Source organism: Dipodomys merriami, unplaced genomic scaffold, assembly GCF_024711535.1.
Source record: "Dipodomys merriami isolate MVZ:Mamm:240054 unplaced genomic scaffold, mDipMer1.0.p SCAF_30, whole genome shotgun sequence".
Lineage (NCBI taxonomy): Eukaryota > Metazoa > Chordata > Mammalia > Rodentia > Heteromyidae > Dipodomys > Dipodomys merriami.
The window spans coordinates 19,983,025-20,009,261 of NW_027204493.1; the positions used below are offsets into that span (position 1 = coordinate 19,983,025).

Sequence of the window (26,237 nt, forward strand, 5' to 3'; positions counted from 1 at the left end):
CAGGAGAAAAAGTGGTTTTAATTGCTTGATGAGAAAAAAAAAGACAAAAGGTTGAAAGAGAAGGGTAGGGTGGTGCACACCTGAAACATCAGTGCTTGGGAGGTAGAGACATGAGGATTGCAAATTCAGGGCCAGCCTTGACAGTTCCAGGACAATCTGAGCTACATAACCACACGGTTTAAAAAATTAAGAACCGGGCACCAGTGACTCATGCCTGTAATACCTAGCTACTCAGGAGGCCAACATCTGAGGATCGTGGTTCAAAGCCAGCCTGGGCAGGAAAGTCCATGAGACTCTTATCTCCAATTAATCACCAGAAAACTGGAAGTGGCACTGTGGCTCAAGTGGTATAGCGCTAGCCTTGAGCTGAAGAGCTGAGGAACAGCACCCAGGCCCAGAGTTCAAGCTCCACAACCAACAAAAAGAGAGAGAGAGAAAGGGGGGAGAAAGAAAAAAAAGAAATAAGGAAGGAGAGAGACGGAGGAGAGAAAGAAAGGGACATTCATCCTAAAAATTGTGAGAAATCCTCAGCAAATATGCCCAAAATGAATTGAAAGAAAAGAAAAAGTTAGAGCAGAATAAATATTTAATAATCTCAGAAGATCAAGGAAAATGTTGTTTAAAAATTAGGAATGATAAAGTTTCTATCACTGATGCCATGGACATATAGACAACATGAATAATTTTATAGAAAAAATGTGTAATTTCTAGAAAAACAACATACTCAATATTCTATAATTACTAAGAAATTTCTTCTTACATAATAATTCCAGGTCAAGATATTTTAAGTTGTAAGTTGCAGCTAAAAACTGCCATTAAGCAATTAGTTTACATAACATATCAAAATCTAAAGGCTGTCTAAGAAAGGAAAATTGCTGACCAGTGTCCAAAACAAAATATTCCATGCAATTTCAAGCAAGCTCTCAGCAGTTTAGTATTGTTAATTTGTTTAATTTGGAGAGTTTGACAAGCTGATTCTAAAAGACCAATAAAGTCTTAAAGAACTGTGAGGAGGGCCTTTTCAATTAGACATTAGACTTAGTATAAGCAGTAGTATAACTACTTTTTATTAAAAGGCAAAGACACAGACTTATGTATGTATTCCTGAATTATAACGGAGGTACTACTAAAGTTACATTGAAGTTACATAGGTGAAGAAAGGACTTTTCAGGAAATGATACTGAGCAATTTGTTTTTCTAGGGAGGAAAAGGAAATTGTCTTACCAAGAACAAATATCTAAATGCTTAATGGATAAATGAATATGATAGCTTTTGTAAAGGCTTATACAAAAAAGGAATAATTTAAAATAAATACTTAAGTACTTTAAGTTCATCAAAGACTCCATAAGGAATAAAAAGGTAGTCCACAGCTTTCAAAAAATACAGTACATAAAAATTAAGAACATTAGAGAATTCTACAAAGAAATAATAAGAAAATGACAGCACGCAAAAGGCCTGGTTGGCTTATAGACAAAAAAATAGGCACACCTTCATTAAATCAAAGATATCAAAACCACAATGTGACATTAATACTGCCAAATACTAAGTATTATGGTGGATATAAGGTAACTCCTTGTGGGATTATAAATCATTTCAAGTACTGCCACCATAGGAAACAGCATGGCACTGGAAAATTTTTATGTGTGTCCACATCTAGTCTGTATTTCTTTTCTGTGTGTTCAGAGAAATTCTTTAACATTTGTCTCAGTATACAGGTGTAAGTTCCAGACTCTCTGTGTGTGTGTGTGTGTGTGTGTGTGTGTGTGTGTGTGTGTGTGTGTGTGTGTGTGTGTGTGTGTGTGTGTGTGTGTGTGTGTGTGTGTGTGTGTGTGTGTGTGTGTGTGTGTACACGAATGCTTGAACTAAGGGCTTAGGCTCTGCAAGTTCCAGTGTGTGTGTTGACACAAATGCTTGAACTAAGGGCTTAGGCTCTGTCCCTGACCTCCTTTACTCAAGGCTAGTACTCTTCACTTGAGCCACAGCTGCATTTCTGGTTGTTTGATAGTTTATTGGAGATAAGATATTCAGATCTCAGCTTCCTAAGTAGCTAGGATTACAGGTATGAGCCACTGGCAGCTAGCTGCATCATTGTTCTTAATGCAAAAGTTTCAAAATTAATGAAAGAAATTATGTACTTCTATCTTTGTGATATGGTAACATGTCTGAAGGTTCTTTACGACCATGTTAAAAGGGGTTGAGGAGGGAAAGGGCAATATCTTGGCATATTTAGGAAAGAAAATAGGCTGTAGTAGTGGAAATGAGTTTATATACATATGTATGCAGCAATTATATACACCTTATAATCAGAAAATTAGTATTGCAAAAGAATCATGTCTTAAAGTATCATTAATATGTTTATATATAGCTTTAAAAATAAAATTTTTATGGGTGTTATATTTGTAAGTGATACAAAGAAAAGCCTGAGTGTGGTGATCTTGAATGTCTGGGTAGTACTCCCCTCTGGAGAGAGGATAGGAAAACAGATTTAGTTAGAGAAGGGGGGTGGAAGGGTCAGCACAAGTGGTTTCAGAAATACTGCTTTCTGCTGGGGTGGTGACACTCTGCCATAGTCCTATTCAGAGGCAGGAAGATCCCTTATGTGTAAGGGTTCCAGGTCAGCCTAGACAACATAGCAAGAACTCATCCTCAATAAGAAAAAAACATTTTTTTTCTTTGTAACTTGGTTGGTGTTGGATATACCAGTGTTTGCATGTGCGTGTGTGTGTGCGTGCATACATACACCAACACATTCAATGTGGAATTACATATGAATCACAATAAATTAAATGGGAAGTCAGAATGAAGATAGAACACAAGAATTTCCTTAAATGGACCAGAGAAAGTACGTGGTATTGGAGGGCCACATGGGAATGTTGGCCAAGCTTCCCAGTTCTGCTTTGTTTTGAGCTTTAGTTCTCTTAGTTTTATTTACATTAGTACATGCTTGCTGTTTACAACTGAGACTTGGGATAAACTTACCTCATTGTAATTGAGGCCTGCGCAGGCCCCAGCCTGAACGTTGTGGCTAGGGGCTGCTATCTGCCTCATAAAGCAAGTGGATGATTTGTCTTTAGGGAAGACAAAATTGTCTCTCCTTTGAAAAACCTCCTTACATAGTTGGATTTGAAATTTGCCAGAAACAGAAGAGCAGGGGCACAGAAGCCACATGAATCTGGATTTTTCACTTGAGATGGAGAAAAGACCAGAATTAATAACATAAAATTTAGAATTGGTTGTGGAATTCACCACTGTCAACTCAATCTTCTCTTTATGACTGTCATAAAAGGAAGTTCACTAATAAAAAAACAAAACCTGGTTTACAGAGTTGGTCTTCCCTTTCTTCTTGTTCCTCGTTCCATCTTCTCCCCTTTTAATATGACTGCAAAGAATCTTTGGATATAAAATCATAGCCACAACATAGAAAGTTTCTTTTGTAAATTTTGAAACTTTTGTTTCCTAAAAATACAATGTATCTTAACTCTTGGGTGAATCTCCAAGGGAGAGACATATCTTCTCTTGAGTCTATAGATCTCAGTCTGAGAAAAACCACTATTGCTTGAAAGGGTTATAGGGGTCCATACAGTGATGATTATGGCCAAGACACAGAGCCTTACGGGAGAGAAAAGGGTGCAGGTACAGGGCTTGTTTTGCTCCTGACAAAATGTTAAGGCTTTTTCCCCCCAAGTTCTGCTTTCACATTTCTGAACCTCTAAACTAAAAATGTCCAATCCTCTCAAATCCAGTTCTTTTTTAAAATAGTAATGACTGTAGATGTGTCCCTTTACCATCCTGAAGTGAAATTCATACCTAATATCAACTTAAACATGTTTGTAATGTAAGAGAAGAAATAAAATGTATTTTTTTAAAACGAGGCTATGAGACTTTTTTTGGTGGGGGGTCGCCTGTGGGGCTTGAACTCAGGGCCTGGTTATTGTCCCTGGGCCTCTTTATGCTCAAGGCTAGCATTTTACCACTTGAGCCACAGTGCCACTTCTGGCTTTTTCTGAGTAGTTTATTGAGATCAAAGTCTCATAGACCAGCTGGGCGCCTGTGGCTCACGCCTGTAATCCTAGCTACTCAGGAGGCTGAGATTTGAGGATCTCGGTTCAAAGCTAGCCCCAGCAGGAAAGTCGTGAGACTCTTATCTCCAGAAAACCGGAAGTGGCACTGCAGCTCAAGTGGTAAAGCACTAGCCTTGAGCTGAAGAGTTGACAGTGCCCAGGCCCAGAGTTCAAGCCCCACAACTGACCGCCCCCCCCCAAAAAAAATCTCATAGACCTTTCTGTCCAAACTGGCTTTCACCCACTATCCTCAGATCTCAGCTTCCTGAGTAGTTAGGACTACAGGTGTAAGCCACCAGTGCCTAACTTTGTAAATTTTAGTTATCTCTGTAGTACCATTATTCTCCTTGTTATCCAGGCTTGAAACTTCTCTGTTTTACCATATCATAATTTTTAGTCCAGTGTTTGTGGACTCAGATTACTTTTCTTGGTTCAAAGCTATTTTTTCCATCTACACAATATATAATTTAAAATAATTTTTATATTAGTAAAATATATATTTATGAATTTGATGGAGTCAAATTTTGACTTATAATAAGGAAAAGTTCTAATGGTTAGAACTGTTTAATAGTATACAGTTTTAGGCATTCTGTGTCACTGTGACCATTTATCAGATATTCTGGAAATAAACTTTTTCTCATCCATACTTTGAGTCCCTAGCCTTGACAAATTACAAATTGATTTTATGACCCCATGGACAAAGTTTATGGCTTTATAACCCTAAGTTTTATTCCCACTTAGGGCGAATACACCAAGCAATGGTAACGTCTTTAAATGAAGATAATGAAAGTGTAACTGTTGAATGGATAGAAAATGGAGATACAAAAGGCAAAGAGGTATGATGACTGGACTAAAATGTCTAATTTTTCAATCCAGATTGTAGATGTAAAGCAACACAGAAAACTATATAATATTTATATTGTGTGTGCATTCTTTATCATTTTTTGAAAAAATAACTCAAAAATGTTGTTCTTACAAATCTTAGATGAAACTGTGAGTTTTTTTTAAACTTAGCTCACAAACTTTGAAAGTACTTTTGTCAGTCCCTGATAGATACTAGCATTTCATGTAATGTAGGGTATGAAGTGTTATGTTAAGAGAAATTGTTGGGCTGGGAAGGTGGCTCAATGGTAGAGCACTTACCTTGCATGTTTGAGGCCCTGGGTTCGATTCCTCAGCACCACATAAGCAAAAAGAAAAAAGCCAGAAGTGGTGCTGTGGCTCAAGTGGTAGAGCGCTAGCCTTGAGCTGAAGAGCTGGGGGACAGCACCCAGGCCCAGCGTTCAGGACCCATGACTGGAAACCCCCCCACCCCCCAAAAAAAGAGAAATTGTTGTTTTTTGTTTTGGTTTGGTTTTTTTATTGCTTGAAAGAGTTTTATTTGGGCAGAGATAGGGTAACAGATTACTGCCTTCGTTGCTGGAAAGAGAAATTGTTTAAATATATGTAAATTATCATTCTGAAATCTTAATTTTCAAAGCAGTGTCATTCATGAGGTTGAAAGTACTTGGAAATTATTTTCTCTTTACATTCATTAAAAGAATACCCTTAAAAATCTATGTCCATATTTTAAACAGATTGACCTGGAAAGCATCTTTTCACTTAACCCTGACCTGGTACCTGATGAAGAAATTGAACCCAGTCCAGAAATACCTCCACCTCCAACATCCTCAGCCAAAGTAAACAAAATTGTAAAGGTTAGTGATAAAAATGTAGAGCAGAGATCTATGCATGACAGTACATAACTGTAATTCCAGCTAAGGAAGATGAAGCAGGAGAAATGAAAGTTTGAGACCAGCTTGACCTACTTAAGTCAGAAAAAGAAAATTTAGAGATTATATTTGAGTGGGGGGTAGGAGCGGGATGGTGGGGAGAGTGGTCTGGTTTGAAATTGTTAGGTAAAGAATACATACTAAGTATTGAATAGTTTGCTTTTAAAACAATAATTTCTTTCTTCCATCTACCTTCATGTAAATACAAACTTTGATCGATTCAAGTTGTATGATTCATAATTAAGGACATCTGATTTGTCATGGAAATTTCTTGCCTAGTTAGAATTTTTCCTGAAGTAGAAGATAGAGATGTTGTCCAGGTGCCAGTAACTTTTACCTGTAATCCTAGTGACTCAGAAGACTGAGATCTTAGTTCAAAGCCAGCCCAATTTTCCACCCAAAAGCCTGAAGTAAAATTGTGGCTCAAGTGGTAGAGCATCAGCATTGAACGAAAAAGACACAGCATTTAGATCCTGAGTTGAAGCCCCAATACCAGTACATACAAAAAAAAAAAAAAAGAAAAAAGAAGTCAGCCATTTTCTTATCTATATGTGTTGAATGAATACATGTAACTTGATGAAAATGAATATGATATGGCTTTTTTAGTTTAAAAAAGTTTGGTATTTTGTAGGGAAGACATACATAAACATCCATATATAATACGAAATGAGAGTATTAACAAAATCTTCTACTTTGTAAACTTCATATAAACATAAGACAGACTTTCAGTTCACATGACTTAATATTGACAGTCACTGTAGTTGCCACTTGTAATGGACTGTTTTCATATTCAGTTTCAAAAGCTTGGAGAGTACGATTTTATCTCCCTAACCTCCATTCAGGTTTTCTCACATGGTATGCGGGCTTTTTACATATAAGTTACGTCCCCAGCCCTGTCTTTCTTGGTATATCATTAGGAACTCTTGCTTCGCATTAAAGTCACCTGAAGAATTTTTCTAAATACTGACTTCTGGGCTCCTCCCAAGAATTCAGTTTTAGCTTATTTTTTTCCTGGCGGTCGTTGTGTCACTATCCTTTCCTTGATACCTGTTTGAATGTGTGCTTATGATTCAGTATAACTGTTAGTTGATTTTTTTGTTGAATGTGGAGCCTGAACTCTGGGTCTGGGTGCTGTCCCTCAGCTCCTCAGCTCAAGGCTAGCACTCTACCACTTGAGCCATGGCACTGCTTCTGGCTTTTTCTGCTTCTGTGGTACTGAGGAATCAAACCTAGGGCCTCATGCATGCAAGGCAAGCACTCTACCACTGAGCCACTTTTCCGGCCCCTTGATTTTTTTTTTTTTGAAGTGAATTGTCTTCGAAAATAAGTAATAGGACCTAAAACTTGCTCCATTGATCTATTTTGTCCAAATCTTTGAAACTATCAGTGAAACCTTTTAGTGTGACAATGTTTAGATATTTTAACAAGGGGGCTGTACTCTAATGTATAATTACATTGATATTCAAAGATGAAACTTAGTACCTAACCTCAAAATCCAAAGTACACTAAAATCTAAAAGGTTTTCAGCACCAGCTTGTTGCTACAAATAGAAACTTATATACTTGACCTTTTATGGTAGATTTTAGTCAGAATAAAGGTGTACCAACATTATGGCATCAAATTGCCTTTGTGTATATAGGATACAGCTTTGTGGCAAAGCCCTTACCTAGCATGCCTAAAGCTTGGATTCAATCCCTAATGCTAGGAAAAAATTACCTTAAGGCTGTCTGATATATAACACAAATGGGTCTATATTTTAAACTCAGGTTCCATTCCAAAGATATTTATATAATATATAATACAGAAAAATGAGATAATTACTTATACATTGTTTGGCAGTGTAGCTGTACTGAAGTTATATATCCTCTCATTACCTCGGTTTTCACATGGCCGAAATGGGAAAAACAAGAATAATGACTTCATGGGGTTATATAAAAGTAAAATGTAATGATGTTTATGTGTCCTTAGAACAATCCCTTGCTCATTAATTCCTGAATATTGGTCTTGGAGTGAAGATTGGTTGATATATCTCATACAGGAACTTAATACTAATAACAGTAATTCATTAGATTACTTGTTTTTTCTTATTTAATTTTGTGTTGCTGTGTTTTGGCCCTTTTTTTGTTAATTAAAAGAATCTGAAATAATGATATATACATGTCAAAAAAATACAGTGAATATGTTTTTCTTCTATAGAATCGACGGACGGTGGCTTCAGTTAAGAATGACCCTCCTCCAAGAGATAATAGAGGTAAAGTACAACTTTATCCCTTAATCTTCCCTAAAGTTTTTTGGGTGCTGGTACCAGAGCTTGAACTCAGGGCTAGATGCTGTCACTTAACATTTTTGATCACAGCAAATACTTTACCACAATTGCACCTTTTGTTTTCTCATTAATTGGAAACCAACCCAGGCTGGCTTCAAACCAAAGTATTTAGATCTTAGCCTCCTAAGTAGCTAGGATTATAGGTTTGAGCCACCAGTACCTGGATTTAAAAATAATTTTTCATAATGTGTATTGATTAATAAATATAAACTATGAAATATGTAATTTTTTATTCATCTCAGTTTTTTTTTTTTAAACCTCAGTCTTAGGGCTTGAACTTGGGTGTTGTCCCTCAGCTCCTTTGCTCAAGGCTAGTGCTCTGCCACTTTGAGCCACAGTGCCACTGGTTTTTCTGGTGGTTAATTGAAATTAATTGAAGTTAAGAGTCTCATGGAGTTTCCTGCCCAGGCTAGCTTTGAACTGCAGTCCTCAGATCTTAGCCTCCTGAATAGCTAGGGTTACAATCATGAGCCACCAGTGCACAGCTAATTTTGCAAAATTCAAGAGAGTATTATGAACAAAAAGAATTGGAAAAGAAGTCAGCTGATTGATTTCACAGGATAAATTTGGTTATCAGAAGGTTTACCATAACTTTTTTTTTTTTTTAAACCAGAGGACTTCCAAAAAGTGTGTAATGGTTAAATTTGGAGTCAGGAAAAAGAAAATTGAATTTGTATAAATTACTGTTAACTTTTAGCCAGAAGTTGTTTCAGCTAGGATTAGTTTCTAACTGCTCAGCAGTTCAGAATTAACTTTCTCTGTGTGTATTAATGATGGGACAAGGTGGGCTAAAAGTATTAGGAGATCACAGATGGAGGCAGAAGTCCTTCCTTTAAATAGTACCCTTTGAGAGACAGTAAATTTGGCTATTCAGTTTCCTTTTCCAGTTTTGAAACATCTACAGTAGAGGAAATTCTCTGCTTAAAATTGTAATTTAAAGAATAAGGATAGTTGGAAGAATTTGTACATTTTTGTTTTATGTATATCTGAATAGTATACATTTTTCAAAATGAGATTTTTTTTTTTTTTTAAATTTTTGCCAGTCCTGGGGCACTGTCCTTGAGCTTCTTTTGCTCGAGGCTAGTACTCTACCACTTCAGCCACAACTCTACTTCCAGCCTTTTCTGGTTTTTTTTGGGGGGGGGGGATCTGGTTGTGGGGCCTGAACTCTGGGCCTGGGCGCTGTCCCTCAGCTCTTCAGCTCAAGGCTAGCACTCTACCACTTGAGCCACAGCGCCACTTCCGGCTTTTTTTTCCTTTTGCTTATGTGGTGCTGGGGAATCGAACCCAGGGCCTCATGCATGCAAGGCAAGCGCTCTACCACTGAGTTACCTTCCCAGCCTGCTTTTTCTGCTTTATGTGGTACTGAAGAATTGAACCCAGGACTTCATGCATGTTAAAGCACTCTACCACTAAGCCACATTCTCAGGCTGATCTTTTTGGATATAAAATCTTTACTATATTCTCTGGGGCAAATTCATGTTTAAATATTCCCCCTTAATTGAAAGTTCAACTAAATTGAAGTCTAAAGGAATTAAAGGTGGACTTCTAATACCCTGGCTTAGCGTTGTAAGAAAAACAATGAAGAGTATAGATTCATTCCTTAGTTGGTTATCTTGTTCAGTCTCAGCTCAATATAAAAAATGCTTTTGAAATTTACATTGTACATAAACATATTTTAGAGAAAGGTCCCTGCTGAGCAAAATCTTAAGGTATGGAATAGTTTATATTTATATTCTTTTATGTTTTATATTATTATTTTTTATTTTTTTGTCAATTGTGGGGCTTGGACTCAGCCTGGGCGCTGTCCCTGAGCTCTTTTACTCAAGGCTAATGCTCTACCAGTTTGAGCCACAGCCCCATTTCCAGTTTTCTGGTGGTTAAGGGCACTTGTCTTCCTGGGCTGGTTTCAAACCATGATTCTCAGATCTCAGCTTCCGGAGTAGCTAGGGCTACAGATGTTAGCCACCGGCACCTGGCTTCATATTCCTTTAATTGACTATTAAAATTGAAGTTTAGTTTGGTTGTATGTAAACTACTCAGGTTGATTTTTATATCTAAAATTACATTAGAAGCTAAGTGTATGCATAGTATCTTGGAAATGTACCTGTATAACAGTTCATTGAATAGAATTCATTAAATTTCATATTTTGTTTATACACATCATTAGAAAACTGGCAGTTTTCAAAAAGTGACATGTAATTATCAGATTTTTGAGATATCTTATTTTAAAGTTATTTCTTATTTTTTGTTAATTTTATGTTCGGAATTTGAATTTCCTTGTTTTTTTTTTTTTTTTCTTTTTTCTTGCAGTGATTGGTTCTGCACGTGCACGTCCTAGTCAGCTTCCTGAACAGTCATCTTCTGCACAACAGAATGGTAGTGTTTCAGATATATCTCCAGTTCAAGCTGCAAAAAAGGAATTTGGACCCCCTTGTATGTAAATCATGTATCAAAGATTTAGTCATTTCAGGCATACATGTCTTCTCTCTTGGTAATCCTTTTAAATCTCCAATTGAATTTCACTTTGCCACTGTGGAAAATTTAATTTTGTTCTTAATGCTTTAGTCTGCTACTTCAGATTTTTAACGTATATTTTTGGGAAAGCAAATTTTATAAGTGAGATTCTAAGTGAGGTTCTAAGTGAGTTTTTTGGTCACTAAAATTCTGACCAGGTGATAATTTATCAGTTGCTACAGAAAAAAAAAAACCCTTCAAATTCTAAGATTTATGATTCTAAACCAAGAGATAACATGTATCAATATGTTTGAGTCATTTTTCTTGACTCATTTGTAGATTGTCCCATTCCTAGTTTTGTAAAAGCAGCTCATACATAAAGTTCACATAGGTGTTAAAGGCATGTTTGCTTTTTGTCAGTGTACCTTTGTGTATGTGGTGAAATTATTCATAACATTTTTGTGTATGAGTATACTACTCTAAAAAGTATATTTCTTGAACAGCTTATCTTTCTTCTTTCAGCCCGTAGAAAATCTAACTGTGTGAAAGAAGTAGAAAAATTACAAGAAAAACGTGAAAAACGGAGACTGCAGCAGCAAGAACTTAGAGAAAAAAGAGCACAGGTTTGTTATATCAGTGTGTTTTCTTTCAAACCAAACATTTTATTACTATTATATTTCTTTGCACTATTGTGTTTGAATCAGGGCTGTGTTTCCTAACCAGAACTTATACTATGGAGCCATACTTCCCATCCCTTCCCCCTTTTTTTTGCTGGTCCTGGGTGCTTTCCCTGAGCTCCTTTTTTGCTCAAGGCTAGTGCTCTAGCCCTGAGTTTTGCTGTTTGTTTTTGAGGTAGGGTCTGGCTTTCTCCTAGGACTCTACTTCAGTGGTGTTCATCTATATTAGGCTTCCTGGTAGCGAGGTTAACAGCTGTGTCCCACCATGTCCAGCTCTTCATAGAGAAAGGGTCTGGTGGGCTTTTCTGACTAGACTGGCCTCAAACTTTTCTGTCTTCTGTATAGTTAGGATTATACCCTTGAGCCATTAACATCTGGTTCTAACCTATGATTCTTTTTTTTTTTGGGTCCGGTCGTGGGGCCTGAACTCTGGGCCTGGGCGCTGTCCCTCAGCTCTTCAGCTCAAGGCTAGCACTCTACCACTTGAGCCACAGCGTCACTTCCAGCTTTTTTCTTTTTGCTTATGTGGTGCTGAGGAATCGAAACCAGGGCCTCAGGCATGCAAGGCAAGCGCTCTACCACTGAGCCACCTTCCCAGCCCCTAACCTATGATTCTTGAGACTGTCAGACTGTCATTGAAAGCTACAGTGAAAAAACAGTGGAGAGGTATCACTCATTTTATAAATTTAAAGAGTTAGTTACATTAGCTGGACACCAGTGGTTCGTACCTGAAACCCTAACTACACAGGATGCTGAAATTCAGAGGATCTTGGTTTGAAATTAGCCTAGGCAGAAAAGGCCACAAGGTTCTATCTCCAAAATAATTTAAAAAGGCCAGGCTGGAAGTGTGACTCAAGTGGTAGTCTGCCAGTTTAGCAAGCAGGCTAAAGAAGTGTGAATCCCTGAGTTTAAATTACAGTAGACAAAAGAAATAAAACAAATTCTTTTATGTTAAAATTGTGAAATAACAAACTCTTGAAAATATGTTTCCATAAGAGATTTCATGTATTTTTCATGTTTTTTAGTGTATTAGCCCTAGAGTTTTTGATTTTTGAATAATAGGCCATTGTATATAAAGTTGCATTGTTTTCTGTATATAATTTCATCATGGCATAGTGAAAAGGAAGAAAATTCTTGTGTTTTGATTTTTATTGAGCAATATTGATCTTTGCTATGTCCCTCATTTTCTTCAGATGGTAGCAAAGCTATTTGATAAGAATAGGAAACTGTTCTTCTACTCCTTGATAGGAATGTTAGTTTGTCTATAATCTTTCAATGTGCTTGTATCTATTTTCATCTGAGAATTTGTTTTGTTTACTAAAACATGAGGTTGTTTATTTAGCATATGTAAATGTCTTTAATCTTTTACACTTGTGTTGTGGAACTGAGGATCCAGTATGATATTCAACTTAAGTAGCTCAGCTTATGGCTAAGTCACCAGAGGATATCTAGTAGAGTTTTGAAATAAATAATACACAAATAGATAATGATACTGGCATAGATGCCACCTGGTGTTTCCTTTGGGTACTTGATAATATTTAAACATCTTTGTAATCTCTAATCTAATTTTACTTTCTGCTTCTCAGTTGACATAGTTGGTATTACTTCCTAGAAGGTTAACTGAAAATTTTCAGTAACATTTAATATTTACATTTAAAGCAAATCTGAGTATGACTTATAAAAAAATCTGACTTTTAAAAATGTTTAATAATTAATTGTTCATAGCTAGGAGAACCTGCTAATGATTATTTATAATTTAATCTGAAGTTTGTTAATTTTAGAGCATAAAAGTCATTTGGATATTTGAAAAATGAAAAATGATGTGACTTAATTCCTGTAAGTTCTGTCTTACTGACATGTGGCTGTCTTGCCATGCCTTAAGGTTTTGTTTTTGCCTTTGTGTTTTTATTGAGTCCACAAAAGTAGGAAGTGAATATAAATGAACCCATATTCTGATTTGCTAAAACACTAAGTAATTAAATTTAAATCTAGATTTTTTTTTTTTTTTTTTTTTTTTTTTTTACTAGTGAGGCCTGAACTCTGGGCCTGGGTGTTGTCTCTGAGCTTCTTTTTGCTCAAGGCTAGCACTCTACCACTTGAGCCACAGTGCCACTTTGGGCTTTTTCTGCTTATGTGGTGCTGAGGAATCGAACCCAGGGCCTCATGCATGCATGGCACTCTATCATTGAGCCACCTTCCCAGCAAATCTAGATTGTATTTTTCTGTAATTTCAACTTCTCAAGAATTCTTTGGTGGTCTTTTACATGAGTGCTATTTCTCTTTTGCTTTCTTTTCTGAGATAAAGCATAGGTATAATAGATGGTGTTTTAAATAGTTAAAAGATAAAAGGGATTTTTGTAATTAATAAGATACTAATTATTAGTTATTAATATGGAAGTGCTTGTGAATATTAAACCTGAACTTTGAAACTGTCACAATTTCAATTTAAGAAGGGGTTATGGCAAATGACACTAATTCAGTTAAAATTTTCAAAACACATACAACATAAATACAGCATGTAATATTATTATAATTGGTAAATTTTCTTTGTTTTCTGATAGGATGTTGATGCTACAAACCCGAATTATGAAATTATGTGTATGATCAGAGACTTTAGAGGAAGTTTGGATTATAGACCATTAACGACAGCAGATCCTGTAAGATTCTTTGTAAACTATTGCACTGGTACTACTTACTTATTTTGTAAAAAAAAAAAAAAGTTGATGTCTACTAAATGAATATTGTATTTAGCTATGTTTCTTTCTTTATGAGGGCTCATTCCTTATATTTTAAGAAGAAAATCAAGAAATCATCTATTTGTATTCTCATCTCCCATAATTTCAGATACTGCAATGCTGCCCAGGGAGATGCATGCAAAGTTTTCCTGTCTCTGGAAGGACAGAGAAGATCTAAGAGAGATCTAAGACTCTAGAGGACTCTAGAGTCACTTAGATAGAGTGATCTAAGAAGACTCAGTTCATTTCCAGTTGCCACTTAGGTTTGATCTCAGTTCTAAGCTCATTTCCTCTTTGGCTTAAACTATTGATCCAACTCACTCTCATTTATTATTCGTCTTTTTATTTTTAAATGTATTATTCTGGCTTTGATGAAGGGATGGTTCTTGAAATCTACAGTATACCAGAAATACAGTGCTGAAGACAGTCTGCAGTCTTCAACTCTTTGGCTGTTGAAAAAGGAGAATTTGGGCTGGGTGCTGATAGCTCATGGCAGTAATTCTAGCTACTCAGAAGACTGAGTTCTGAGGATCACAGTTCAAAGCCAGCCCAAGGGAGAATGGTCCATTCAATTTATTTCCAACTAACCAGCAAAAAAAGCCAGAGGTGGAGCTGTGGCTCCAGTAGTAGAACACCAGCCTCAAGCAAAAAAGTCAACTTAGAGTGCTAGGCCCTAAGTTCAAATTCCAGTACTGGAACCAAAAACAAAAATTGGAATGAGAAGTAGTTGTACAGAAAATGCTTTTTGAATAATGTAATCCACATGACCTAAAGTTTATAAAACGTGTTGGCTGCAAAGTACACTTGTGTTAGGTGTATTATATAGGATATAATAGAATTTAATGAGTCTGGTAATGATAGTAAAAGATTTTGGCTTTTAATTTTAGCTTCATGGTAATGTTTTTATTTGAAGAAGGCTGCATTGAGAATATAACTTTTATGAAAAAATATTTATACATAAGAATTTCCATGGATTAGAGAAGTGGTGTAAGTGGCAGAGCACCAGATATGCATGAAAAAGCTGAAAAAAATCATGTTTTATATATATATATATATATATATATATATATATATATATATATATATATAACACTTTCTAGAGTAGAAAGTTTTTATTTTTTTGTATACGGCATAGCACTTCAAGTACTATATGACTTTGTACAAAAATTATTTTCTAACATAATTATTTCCCAAGGTAATGGCTTACCTAAGCCAAAATTAGCACATTTCTATTACACTTTAGAAATAATTGTGTCTGCCAACCTTTAAAGTGTGTTCAAAGCTAATTATTTCTTAAGCTTAATTGTCATACTTGTTCTATGCATAGATTTTTAGAAACTGAAGAAATTTTTTTACATACTCTTGATAATTACTGAAGTAAAATTTTTTTATTTCTAGATTGATGAACATAGAATATGTGTTTGTGTAAGAAAACGACCACTCAATAAAAAAGGTATAATGCTTAATAAGCTCTATAAAAAGTTGAAGCACAGCAAGTTGGCACAGACCAATACTTAGGAGAGTGAGGCTGTTTTTCAGTTTTGTGCCAGTCTGAGCTATGTCATAAGACATTGTCTCAAAAAAACAACCAACCAGTTAAAAATTTCATGTAATAGTAGTATGTTTTGATAACTACATAATTCACATTGGCTTAGAAACTTAAATGTAAATCATTGCCTTTCATTTGTGCATTAACTTAGGTAGATTTCCATGGGTAGCCCTTTGGGTTGTTACTGTTCTTTAAAGCATTGCCATTCTTGATTCTTGTTTCCCAGAAATGAATCTTGGTTGTTTTGCTTTTTAGTCTGGCATAGTTTGCTTTATTGAATGGCATATTTATGAACTATTTTGTTTATAGATCTTTATACTTCTTTGATCTAAATTCTTATTAAGATTAATTTTGTGTATTCAAATGCTTTGAAAAAATACGGGGCACTGATTTTCATTTGTTCTTTTAGAAACTCAAATGAAAGATCTTGATGTGATCACAATCCCTAGTAAAGATGTTGTGATGGTACATGAACCTAAACAAAAAGTAGATTTAACAAGGTACTTAGAAAACCAAACATTTCGTTTTGATTATGCCTTCGATGACTCAGCTCCTAATGAAATGGTTTACAGGTAGGTAATTTGTTCTAAATTAGAGTGCTGTTTTTATACCGTGTGATCATCACCTTGTTCTTCTTTCTGCTCTCCAGGAGTGTAGTGGTTTTTTTTTTTCTTCTGTATTTAAATGAAGAAAATGTGCTAAATTAAAAATAAGTATTAATACTTGCTCTCTTACTTAGAAAAAAATCATAGTTTTCAGGGCCAGTTAATTAACACATACACATGGATGAGAAATCCTTGGAAAATGTTAATATAATCTAAGGAATGGGATGTAATATAAAAATTTAAAGTTTTAGATTATCATCTTTAATCTGAGTATGGTTTTAATACTTGAGATTCCTATGTTTATGGCTTACAAAATTTAAGCTTTCGTGTATTAAATATGTAGACATTGCACACTTTTATGTCTGTTTAATTTTCATAGATCACTTTTTACAAACTTCCTCATTTCTGCTTTTTTTCCCCCTTATATTCTTATGGCACTAAGGATCAGACCCAGGGCCTTAGATTTGGTAGGCAAGCACCTTGCTACTGAGTTAAACTATATCACTAGTTCTAAACATACTTATTTCTAATGAATTTTACATTGATTTCAGTGCATATTGCTGTTTTATTTTATATAAAACTGAATTTGTAATTGCTTGAAAGTTATGTTTTATTACCCTCTTATTTTGTAAATTCTAAATAGTTTAGAATTAATAAGAATCCTAGTAATTGTGTTACAAAGGAAATGTGAAGACCATTGATTTTTAGCAAGTAAACTGAGTGTTCATCTGTAAAAAAATAATATAATTAAAGAATGTATACTGTGAAGAAATTTTTTTTTGGGGGGGGGTCTTGTTGTGGGGCCTGAACTCTGGGCCTGGGCGCTGTCCCTCAGCTCTTCAGTTCAAGGCTAGCACTTTACCACTTGAGCCATAGCGCCACTTCTGGCTGTTTTCTTTTTACTTATGTGGTGCTGAGGAATCGAACCCATGGCCTCATGCATTGCAAGGCAAGCACTCTACCACTGAGTCACCTTCCCAGCCCATGAAGAATATTTTTAAAGGATATTATAAATTAAACTTTTTTTTTTCTGGCCCTGGGCTTGAACTCCTGGACCTGGCTGCTGTCTCTTAAGCTTTTGGTGTGCTCAAGGCTAGGGCTTTATCACTTTAGTCACAGCTCTACTTAACAGCTTTTTGTGGTTAGTTGGAAATAATTAGTTTCATAACCTTCCTACCTGGGCTGGATTTTAATTGTGATCCTCAGGTCTTAATCTTCTGAGTAGTTAGGATTACAAGTGTGAGCCACTGGTGCCTGTCATATAAATTGTACTTTTTTTAGCTTTCTGTAAAACATTTTTTTTCCTCCTCTTCACTCCCTTCTGTTCCATACTCATTAAAGCCTGTCTTTTTGATCTTTATAATAATTGCCCTATTGTGCTTAACTTTTATGGATTTAGGAAGTATATACAATTTTGGGGGCGACTCATTTTGCATGTTCATTCCTAGTACTGCTAACTTTCTCCTATGCTTTTTGTTCTATACCTTCTCCAATTTTACATTAAAGAAAATTTAGCAGAACTATATGGTGTTCCATTTGTAGATTTGTTTTCTAGCATACTTTTTAATACTCTGCTTAAGGAAGGAATGTTTCTTACTCCTTCCCACTTTTTTTTTTTTTGGCTAGAATTCTTTTTGGCTAAGACTCGATCTCTGCAGTGTCCTCAGCTTTTTTGCTTGTACTCTACCACTTGAGCCATAGTGCCACTTCCTGTTTTCTGGTGGTAAGATAAGAGATAAGAGTTTCATGGGCTTCCCTGCCCAGGCTGGCTTTGAACCGCAATCTTCATATCTCAGCCTCCTGAGTAGCTAGGATTACAGGCGTGACCCACTGGTACCTGGCTTGGCAATCCTTTTTTTTAAACCAGTTCCTCAACTCAGAGCTCACTGTCTTTTAGTTTTAACTTTTGTTCCCTTTTCCCCAAGTATAAGCGATTTATCTATATTCAAGGTAATTGTTGTTTTTCTACCTACTTAAGGTCTAAGATAACATTTTTATAGGTTTTATCCTTTTTATTCTTTATTGAGGTTACCTTGCTTTATTTTATATCATATTTTCATTATTACTATGACCATTATTTTATGGAATTATTATTTGAAATTATTTAAATAACTTTAAGTACTTTAAAGATAATTATTTAAAATCTTCCCTTTGTCTTATATGTAAGTTTATCTATTTGGGGAGAAGGTAAGAAGAAGCACAGAAATGGTGGGAAAAAGTGTTAACAGATGGAGCAGTGATACTCACTAGACACTATATTGGCAATGGATTATACAACTTGGGGAGATAGTGTTTGGAAGGGGAAAATGAGGAAGAGGTGACACTGTTCAAAAAGAAATGTACTCATTACCTGACTTATGTAATTGTAACCTCTGTACATCACCTTTACTATAACAATAAAAAGGTGGATTTTAAAATCCTGCTGTATGCTTTAATTATTAATAAAATATACTTTACATTATTTGATATTATTTTTGTTACTTAACAAATATTTATGACAGTCACATTTTATTTTTAAGGTTTACCGCTAGGCCATTAGTAGAAACTATATTTGAAAGAGGAATGGCTACATGCTTTGCCTATGGACAAACTGGAAGTGGAAAAACCCATGTAAGTAATTACATCTTAGTATCCTGGTATGATGAACCAACTTCTTTTCCTTATAAAATACTAAGACCTCAATGCTTAAGATTTATTCCTGCATAACGTCTTTTTTCCCCCCAAATGTAGACTATGGGTGGTGACTTTTCAGGAAAGAACCAGGATTGTTCTAAAGGAATTTATGCATTAGCAGGTAAATGTCCTTTAGCATGTAATTTTTAGTATTTGTTGGATTAGTCGAGTGGTTTGAAATAAAGCTTTAAAATACTGTCTGGCTATACACATTGTATATTCAATTTGTATGCTATCAGATTGTTACAAAATAACTGTAAAGTTACCTTTTGGTGACAAAAAATTTTATTATACTTGTATGACATTATTATTAAGCCAATATAAATTATTGAATAGCTACATTGTAAAAAGCTTTTGGGCTCATGCCTGTAATCTTAGTTGCTCAGGAGGCTGACATCTGAGTATCATGGTTTGAAGCCATCCTAAGCAGGCAAGTCCTTTGAGATTCTTATTGCTACTACTAAGAAAAAGCCACAGTGGCACTGTGGCTCAAGTGGGTAGAGTGATAGCCTTTAGCAAAAGGAGTCCAGGGTCAGCGCCCAGAGTTAAAGTTCCAGGAACATAAACAAAAAAAAAACTTCTGTGGGGTATGGCTCAAGTGTTTAGTGAGTTCAAATCCCAAAACATTTTTTTTTTTTTTCTTTTTGTCAGTGTGGGGCTTGAACTCATATGGCCTGGCTCCTTTTCCTCAAGGCTATACCACTTTAAGATACAACACACCACTTCTGGCTTTCTGGTGGTTAATTGGATTTTCCTTTCTGGGCTGGCTTTGAACCAGGTCTCAGCTTTGAACTAGATCTCAGTTTCCTGAATAGCGTGGATTACAGATGTGAGCCACTGGCATCCCACCCAACAATTTTTAATAAAATAATTAAAAGCCTCTGTTTGATACGGAATGACTTTATTCTGACCACCTATTTATGTTATTTGTAAGAATAAGTAGTAAGAACCTTTTATAAAGCAGAGTAACTTCTGTTGCAGTTTTTTTAATCAAATGAATAGATGTTATTTTTATAATTGATGCTGTCATGCTAGGTGAAAATTAGCTCCCTTTAAAACTAGAAAAATTAAACTATTTAAAAATAGTAAATAGCTTGTTGCATTTTAATAATGTTTGTGTGAATTTTTTGATAGCTCGAGATGTCTTTTTAATGATAAAGAAGCCAAATTATAAGAAACTAGAACTTCAAGTATATGCAACCTTCTTTGAAATCTATAGTGGAAAGGTATGTGGAGACTTAGCAATTTTTTTTAATTGTAAGAAAAAGGGGGGAAGGGCTGGACATGGTTGTACGTTTCTATAATCCCTGCTACTTTGGAGGTAGAAACAGAAGGATCATGGTTCTTAGGCCAACTTGAGCAAAGCCATCAGAGATCTTGTCTCAAAATAAGGCATGCACAATAATCTCAACTGTTCAGGAGGCTAAAGTAAATCGTAGTGGAGGCTAGCTCAGCCAAAAGTACTAGGAACATGTATTAAGTGGTTGCATGCTAGCTAGTTTGAGGCTCTTCCACAAAAGGGGTGGGGGCGGTTAAAATATACATTTTAAACATCTTCAGGTGTGCAGTTCCGCAACATTGAGTATATTCACATTGGTTTCAATTTTCACTACTATAAATTTTATATGTATTTGCAATATTATTTTATCCTGAGTTTATCCTGAGATTTAAAAAATATCATTTGACAGCCCAGGTAGGAAAGTCTGTGAGACTCTTATCTCCAATAAACTACTCAGAAAAAGACGCAGATGGAGATGTGGCTCAAGTGGTAGACCACTAACCTTGAACAAAAAGATGCTCAGGGACAGCACCTAGAGTTCAAGCCCTACGACTGGCAAATAAAAAGAAAAGAAATAATCATTTGAAGCTCTTAATGTCAAGCACTAGTGTAATAATGACTACTCATTTCATCTCAAACGATTTTCAGACTCTTAACCATTTTTGTACAACTGACTTTTTTTCTTAAACTAGTTCTAATTTGAATATGGTTTTTCATAGGTATTTGACTTGCTAAATAGGAAAACAAAATTAAGAGTACTAGAAGATGGAAAACAGCAGGTTCAAGTGGTGGGATTACAGGAACGGGAGGTCAAATGTGTGGAAGATGTCCTGAAACTTATTGACATAGGCAACAGCTGCAGGTAAATCTCGAGAGAGGGAAATTTCAGTTAAAGAAACTGTGGATATAACATAAGAATGAAGCTATAGTTTTCTCCCATGTATTTTGAAATAAACATTGTTTAGCCAGCTGCTAGTAGCGCATACCTATAATCCTAGCTACTCAGAAGATGGAGATTTGAGAATCACTGTTTTTAAAGCTGGCATTGACAGGAAAGTTTGTTAGAACTTTATCTCTAGTTAATCACCGAAAAAACCTTAAGTAGAGCTGTGCTCAAGTGGTAGAGTTTTACTCTTGACCACAAAAGCTCAGGGACCGGTGTCCAGGCCCTGAGTTTAAAGCTCAGAATTTGCACATACACAAAAATTCCTGTTCATAAAATCTTTTGTTAAGTTGTGACTTGATGATGCCTATAAATTACAGTATGAATGTATTGGAAGAATGGGAGATTATATACATTTCCTTATCCTTAATAGTTACATTAAGAGTGTCTCTTTTGAATTTAAATAATTAAAACTGGTTAAATTTTAACTGAGTTTTTTGTTGTTGCTTTTGAATGAGAGTACCATGGTTAATATGATTCATAGAATTCATATATATCAGGATGTCTTTAATCACTTTGTAGAACATCTGGTCAAACATCTGCAAATGCACATTCATCTCGGAGCCATGCAGTGTTTCAGATTATTCTCAGAAGGAAAGGAAAACTACATGGCAAGTTCTCTCTCATTGATTTGGCTGGAAATGAAAGAGGAGCCGATACTTCCAGTGCAGACAGGCAAACTAGGCTTGAAGGTGCTGAAATTAATAAAAGCCTTTTAGCACTCAAGGTAAATAAAATGTATTTACTTGTGAAAGGTCTTATACTGTTGACTTTTAATTTTGTTTAATGTAAAATAATAGTGCTGTTTTTAACCTACTGAAAAAAAAGTGTTTTCAAAGTCTAGTTATACTTGAGTTTATAGCTTTTATTTATTGTACCTAGAATTTTTCCTTATGCACATCATTCTTTTTAGATGGATAAAGGATAGGTGAGTTTGCAGGCCTATTCTGAGGCTGCCTAGATAGATACTAAAGAGCCATACTCAGTTATGATTTCTTCAGGAGGACAACCACAGAATTGAACTAATAAATAATATCTTAGAAAGCAGTATGGATTGACTTTCAAAAGTGAGGCCAGTTAACTTTACTTTGTCTTTTCCTTTACTGGAAATGCAAAGGGTAGAAGGATTACAATATGTTCTTTTTTTTTTTTTTTTTTGGAATGCCACTTTAAAATTTAGGAGTTTACAGTATCTCTCTATTGCCTGTCACTTTTGAATGCTAGTCATAGTTTTCAGATACATGTTTTGGAATGATGGGAAAGCCTAACCTATAAAGTCTGCTTTCTTAATTTTCAGGAGTGCATCAGAGCCTTAGGTAGAAATAAACCTCATACTCCTTTCCGAGCAAGTAAACTCACTCAGGTGTTAAGGGATTCATTCATAGGTGAAAACTCGCGTACCTGCATGGTAAGTGCATTTTTTATTTTAGTTTCTTTAATGCTGAAGGTATTGTACAATATTTGGAAAATTTAAACCCCCTATTAATTTTAATCGTTTCAGTCCTCTTATTGTGAAAGATAGTAATATTTAAAATGATATGGTCCCTGCCAAACTGATAGAAAGGATTATATTGCAGTGTTGATTCCACTGTTTGAGTGAGTGAGTGAGTGAGTGTGTGTGTGTGTGTGTGTGTGTGTGTGTGTATGTGTAAAATGAATACATTGTAGAGATTCTGTTTTTTCTCCTGGAGATTGGTTTGTTTTGTTTAGCAGACATTAACTCCAAGCTTTTCTTTTTTTTGTTCCATGGTACATGAGCAGCAAATGGAAATATAAAACCTAGCTACTCAGGAGGCTGAGATATGAGGATTGAAGTTCTAAGCCAGCTGGGGCAAGAAAGTCCTTGAGACTTTTGTCTCCAATTAGCCATCAAACAGCTAAAAGTGGAGATGTTGCTCAAGTGATAGAGGCTTTCCTTGAGCGAAAAAACTAAGGGACAGCACGTAGGCCTGAGTTTAAGCCCCAGTACTAGCACCAAAAACAAATCATCTCTTTTAGATTTAGCTGTGTTGCATATTGTATTGTATTGTGTACAGATCCCAGGACTAGCAAAATAAATTAATTAATAAATAAAAATAAAATTAAGTAAGAGGAGGCAGTCAGGGTTGTTCCTTTAGGTGTTTACTTTCATGTATTGCCCATCTTTTAATGCTTTTCTAATTGTCTTCAGAGTTGCTTATATTCTTAATAGATTTGATAATTATTTGATTAGAGATCAGTTGTTATTAATAAATATTTTAAATAACCTTTGTAAGATAAAACCCAAAGTTATTATTAGTTATATTTTCTCTATTATTTATGGTATTTTAAATTTGCTTTTTTTTCTTTCTCTTAGATTGCTACAATCTCTCCAGGAATGGCATCCTGTGAAAATACACTTAATACATTAAGATATGCAAATAGGTATGAAAGATATTTCTCTAATTAAAAATTTGAAACTAATAAGAGTAGTAATTAGCATGTTTAATATTTAATAGGGCAGTTTGACACTGTTCATACCTGTGATTTTAGCATCGGGGAAGCTTAGGCGAGAAGATCTCAAGTTTCAGGCCAGCCTGAGGGACATAGTGAGAACTTAACTAAACAAAGCCTGTGGGTACCAATGGCTAATGTGTTTAACTTTAGTTACTCAGATGGCTGACACAAGAGGAATGTGGTTCCAAGCTAACCCAGACAGAAAAGTCATGACACTCTGTCTGCAATTAACCAGCAAAAAAGCTTGCCTTGGAGGTGTGGTTCATGTGGTAGAGCAGCCAACAAGCAAACTGGCAAGAGCTAGAAGCCCTGAGTTCAAACCCTGATACTGGCAAAATGTAAATGAAACAAGCAAAACAAACCTGATAGGGTAAACTTTTTCACATTATTTTTTTAATTTTCAAAATAAAATTTTACATGTTACTTAATACTTACCCCTGTTTTATAAAGTTGTAAAAAATGAATGAAAATGTTTTATATAATTTGAGAGGAGCCTAGTATCTTTATTTACCTTATGTCTTAGAACATGATTATGTTTTTGCAAGTAAGGAAATTAACATATTTTACTTAAATATATTTATATAATGACATGTGAGGCATGCTAATTTTTATTAAATTAAGACTAAAAGGGGTTTGGTGCTGTTGGCTCATTCCTGTTAATTATAGCTACTCAGAAGCCTGAAATCTTAGGATCGTGGTTCAGAGCTGGCCCATGTAGGAAAGCCTGTGAGACTCTTACCTCCAATTAACCAGAAGTGGTGCTGTTGCTCAGAGTGGTAGAGTGGGTAGCCTTGAGCAAAAGAAGAGCTCAGGGACAGCACCTGGCTGAATTCAAGCCCCAGAACCAACAACAACAAAAAAGACTAAAAGGGGCTTGGGTAAGGTTCAAGTGGTAGCTCTTCTACCTAGCAAGCATGAGGCACTGAATTCAATCTCAGTACTGCCAAAGAAAAATTATGATGTAAGTGAAAATAGAGGGGCTAATCTGTATTTTGACAAATGATTTGATTTTGTTATGTGCTGAAAATTCTTGATATTAACTGCTATATATGGGAAATCTAGAGATTGAGAAAAAAAATTTTAACAGTTTTTCCTGGTCTAAGTTTTTTCTGGTCTACATGGTTGTCAGCAGTGTTTCCAACTTCAGTAAGCACCTGTGTCATTGATACTATTAAAGTTTATTCCTGGTAGTCATGAATACTTTCAAATGCCCATGGAATTTCAGGTTGGGGTGGGCACATTTATTCCATAAATTTTATTCTACCACTGCTTCTATTATGACATATGACATTTATGATTTTAGAATTTTTGCAACCTATTTCTAGAGTGAAGAATGTCTTTTCTACCAAAATATTTGTCTTATTTCTTCATTTTACTATATAATTTTCATTTTAATGTCCCTTCGCCGGCCCTTCTCCCCCCTTTTACTGAGGGCCTGGGCATGTCCCTGAGCTTCTTATGCTCTATGCTAGCATTCTGCCACTTGAGCCACAGCCCCACTTCTAGCTTTTTCTATTTTTGTGATACTGAGAATTGAACTTAAGGCTTCCTGCTTGCTAGGCAAGTGCTCTACCGCTAAGCTACATTCCTAGCCCCATCTTAAAATTTTTCTTAAAATCTGAAATATATGCACATAAAAAGTAGCTAGAGGGGCTGGGAAGGTGGCTCAGTGGTAGAGCACTTGCCTTGCATGCCTGAGGCCCTGGGTTCAATTCCTCAGCACCACATAAGAAAAAAAGCCAGAAGTGGCGCTGTGGCTCAAGTGGTAGAGCGCTAGCCTTGAGCTGAAGAGCTGAGGGACAGTGCCCAGGCCCAGAGTTCAGGCCCCACGACTGGACCCCCCCCCCAAAAAAAAAAAAAAAAGTAGCTAGAAACATTCAAGAGTGCTTGAACTCATACTTACAAAGTGAAAATATTATTGTCAGAATAGGAAATAGAGTATTATGAGTATTATGAGTACCTGAAAAATGTTTTCTGTTCCTTCCTGATCTAAATTGTAAATAACTTTCCCAACCTATTAACTTCTACTCTAAGAGACCTCGATTTCAGTAGAATAATTTTATTTTTCTCTTAATAAAAATAGTTCTAATGATGGAAAATATCTTTGAGCAACTTAGATAGCTATGTTTGGATTATACTCTTTGTTATTTAGTATCTTGCTTCTTTTGTTTCAACTGAATTTTTTTTTTGGGGGGGGTTGGTCCTGGAACTTAAACTCTGGACCTGGGCGCTGTCCCTCAGCTCTTCAGCTCAAGGCTAGTGCTCTACCACTGGAGCCACAGTGCCAGTTCTGGTTTTGATTTATTGGAGATAAGAGTCTCATGGTCTTTCCTGCCCGGGCTGGCTTTGAACTACGATTCTCAGGTCTCAGCCTCATGAGTAGCTAGGATTACAGGCCTGAGCTGCCGGGCGCCCAGCCCAACTGAGGAGATTTTTAATGGTGGTTAACTTTATTGAAAAGTTTAAAACTATTGGGCTAGGAATGTAGCTCAGTGGTAGAGCAGTCACCTAGCATAATTAAGGCCCTGAGTCAGTCTTCAGCCTATAAAACAAAACCTCTTTACAGAAATACAAACTATTGGCCTTTTATAAGAAGGCATTAATTTCAAAAATGTAATGTTACTTCAAAAATGTAATAACTTAATTTTCAAATTTTAATCCCTTTCAAAGTTTGAATTATAAGAC

At 35.6% G+C, this 26,237-nt stretch overlaps 1 protein-coding gene across 4 annotated transcripts in view; it reads left to right on the top strand.

Annotated features, from left to right (window-relative positions):
- Positions 1-26,237, top strand: part of Kif2a (kinesin family member 2A) — a 65,566-nt gene that overhangs the window by 24,300 nt on the left and 15,029 nt on the right. For 2 of the 4 annotated variants that reach the window (XM_070041244.1, XM_070041246.1), the window contains exons 2-16: positions 4,803-4,897; positions 5,639-5,758; positions 8,030-8,084; positions 10,473-10,595; positions 11,139-11,239; positions 13,855-13,950; positions 15,427-15,481; positions 15,987-16,149; positions 18,702-18,792; positions 18,913-18,976; positions 19,990-20,081; positions 20,854-20,996; positions 21,600-21,804; positions 22,375-22,485; positions 23,413-23,480. In XM_070041244.1, the coding sequence (XP_069897345.1) occupies positions 4,803-4,897; positions 5,639-5,758; positions 8,030-8,084; positions 10,473-10,595; positions 11,139-11,239; positions 13,855-13,950; positions 15,427-15,481; positions 15,987-16,149; positions 18,702-18,792; positions 18,913-18,976; positions 19,990-20,081; positions 20,854-20,996; positions 21,600-21,804; positions 22,375-22,485; positions 23,413-23,480 (1,582 nt within the window). The remainder of the gene's footprint in view (positions 1-4,802; positions 4,898-5,638; positions 5,759-8,029; positions 8,085-10,472; positions 10,596-11,138; positions 11,240-13,854; positions 13,951-15,426; positions 15,482-15,986; positions 16,150-18,701; positions 18,793-18,912; positions 18,977-19,989; positions 20,082-20,853; positions 20,997-21,599; positions 21,805-22,374; positions 22,486-23,412; positions 23,481-26,237) is intronic. The other 2 variants (XM_070041245.1, XM_070041247.1) reach the window with 1 other exon arrangement.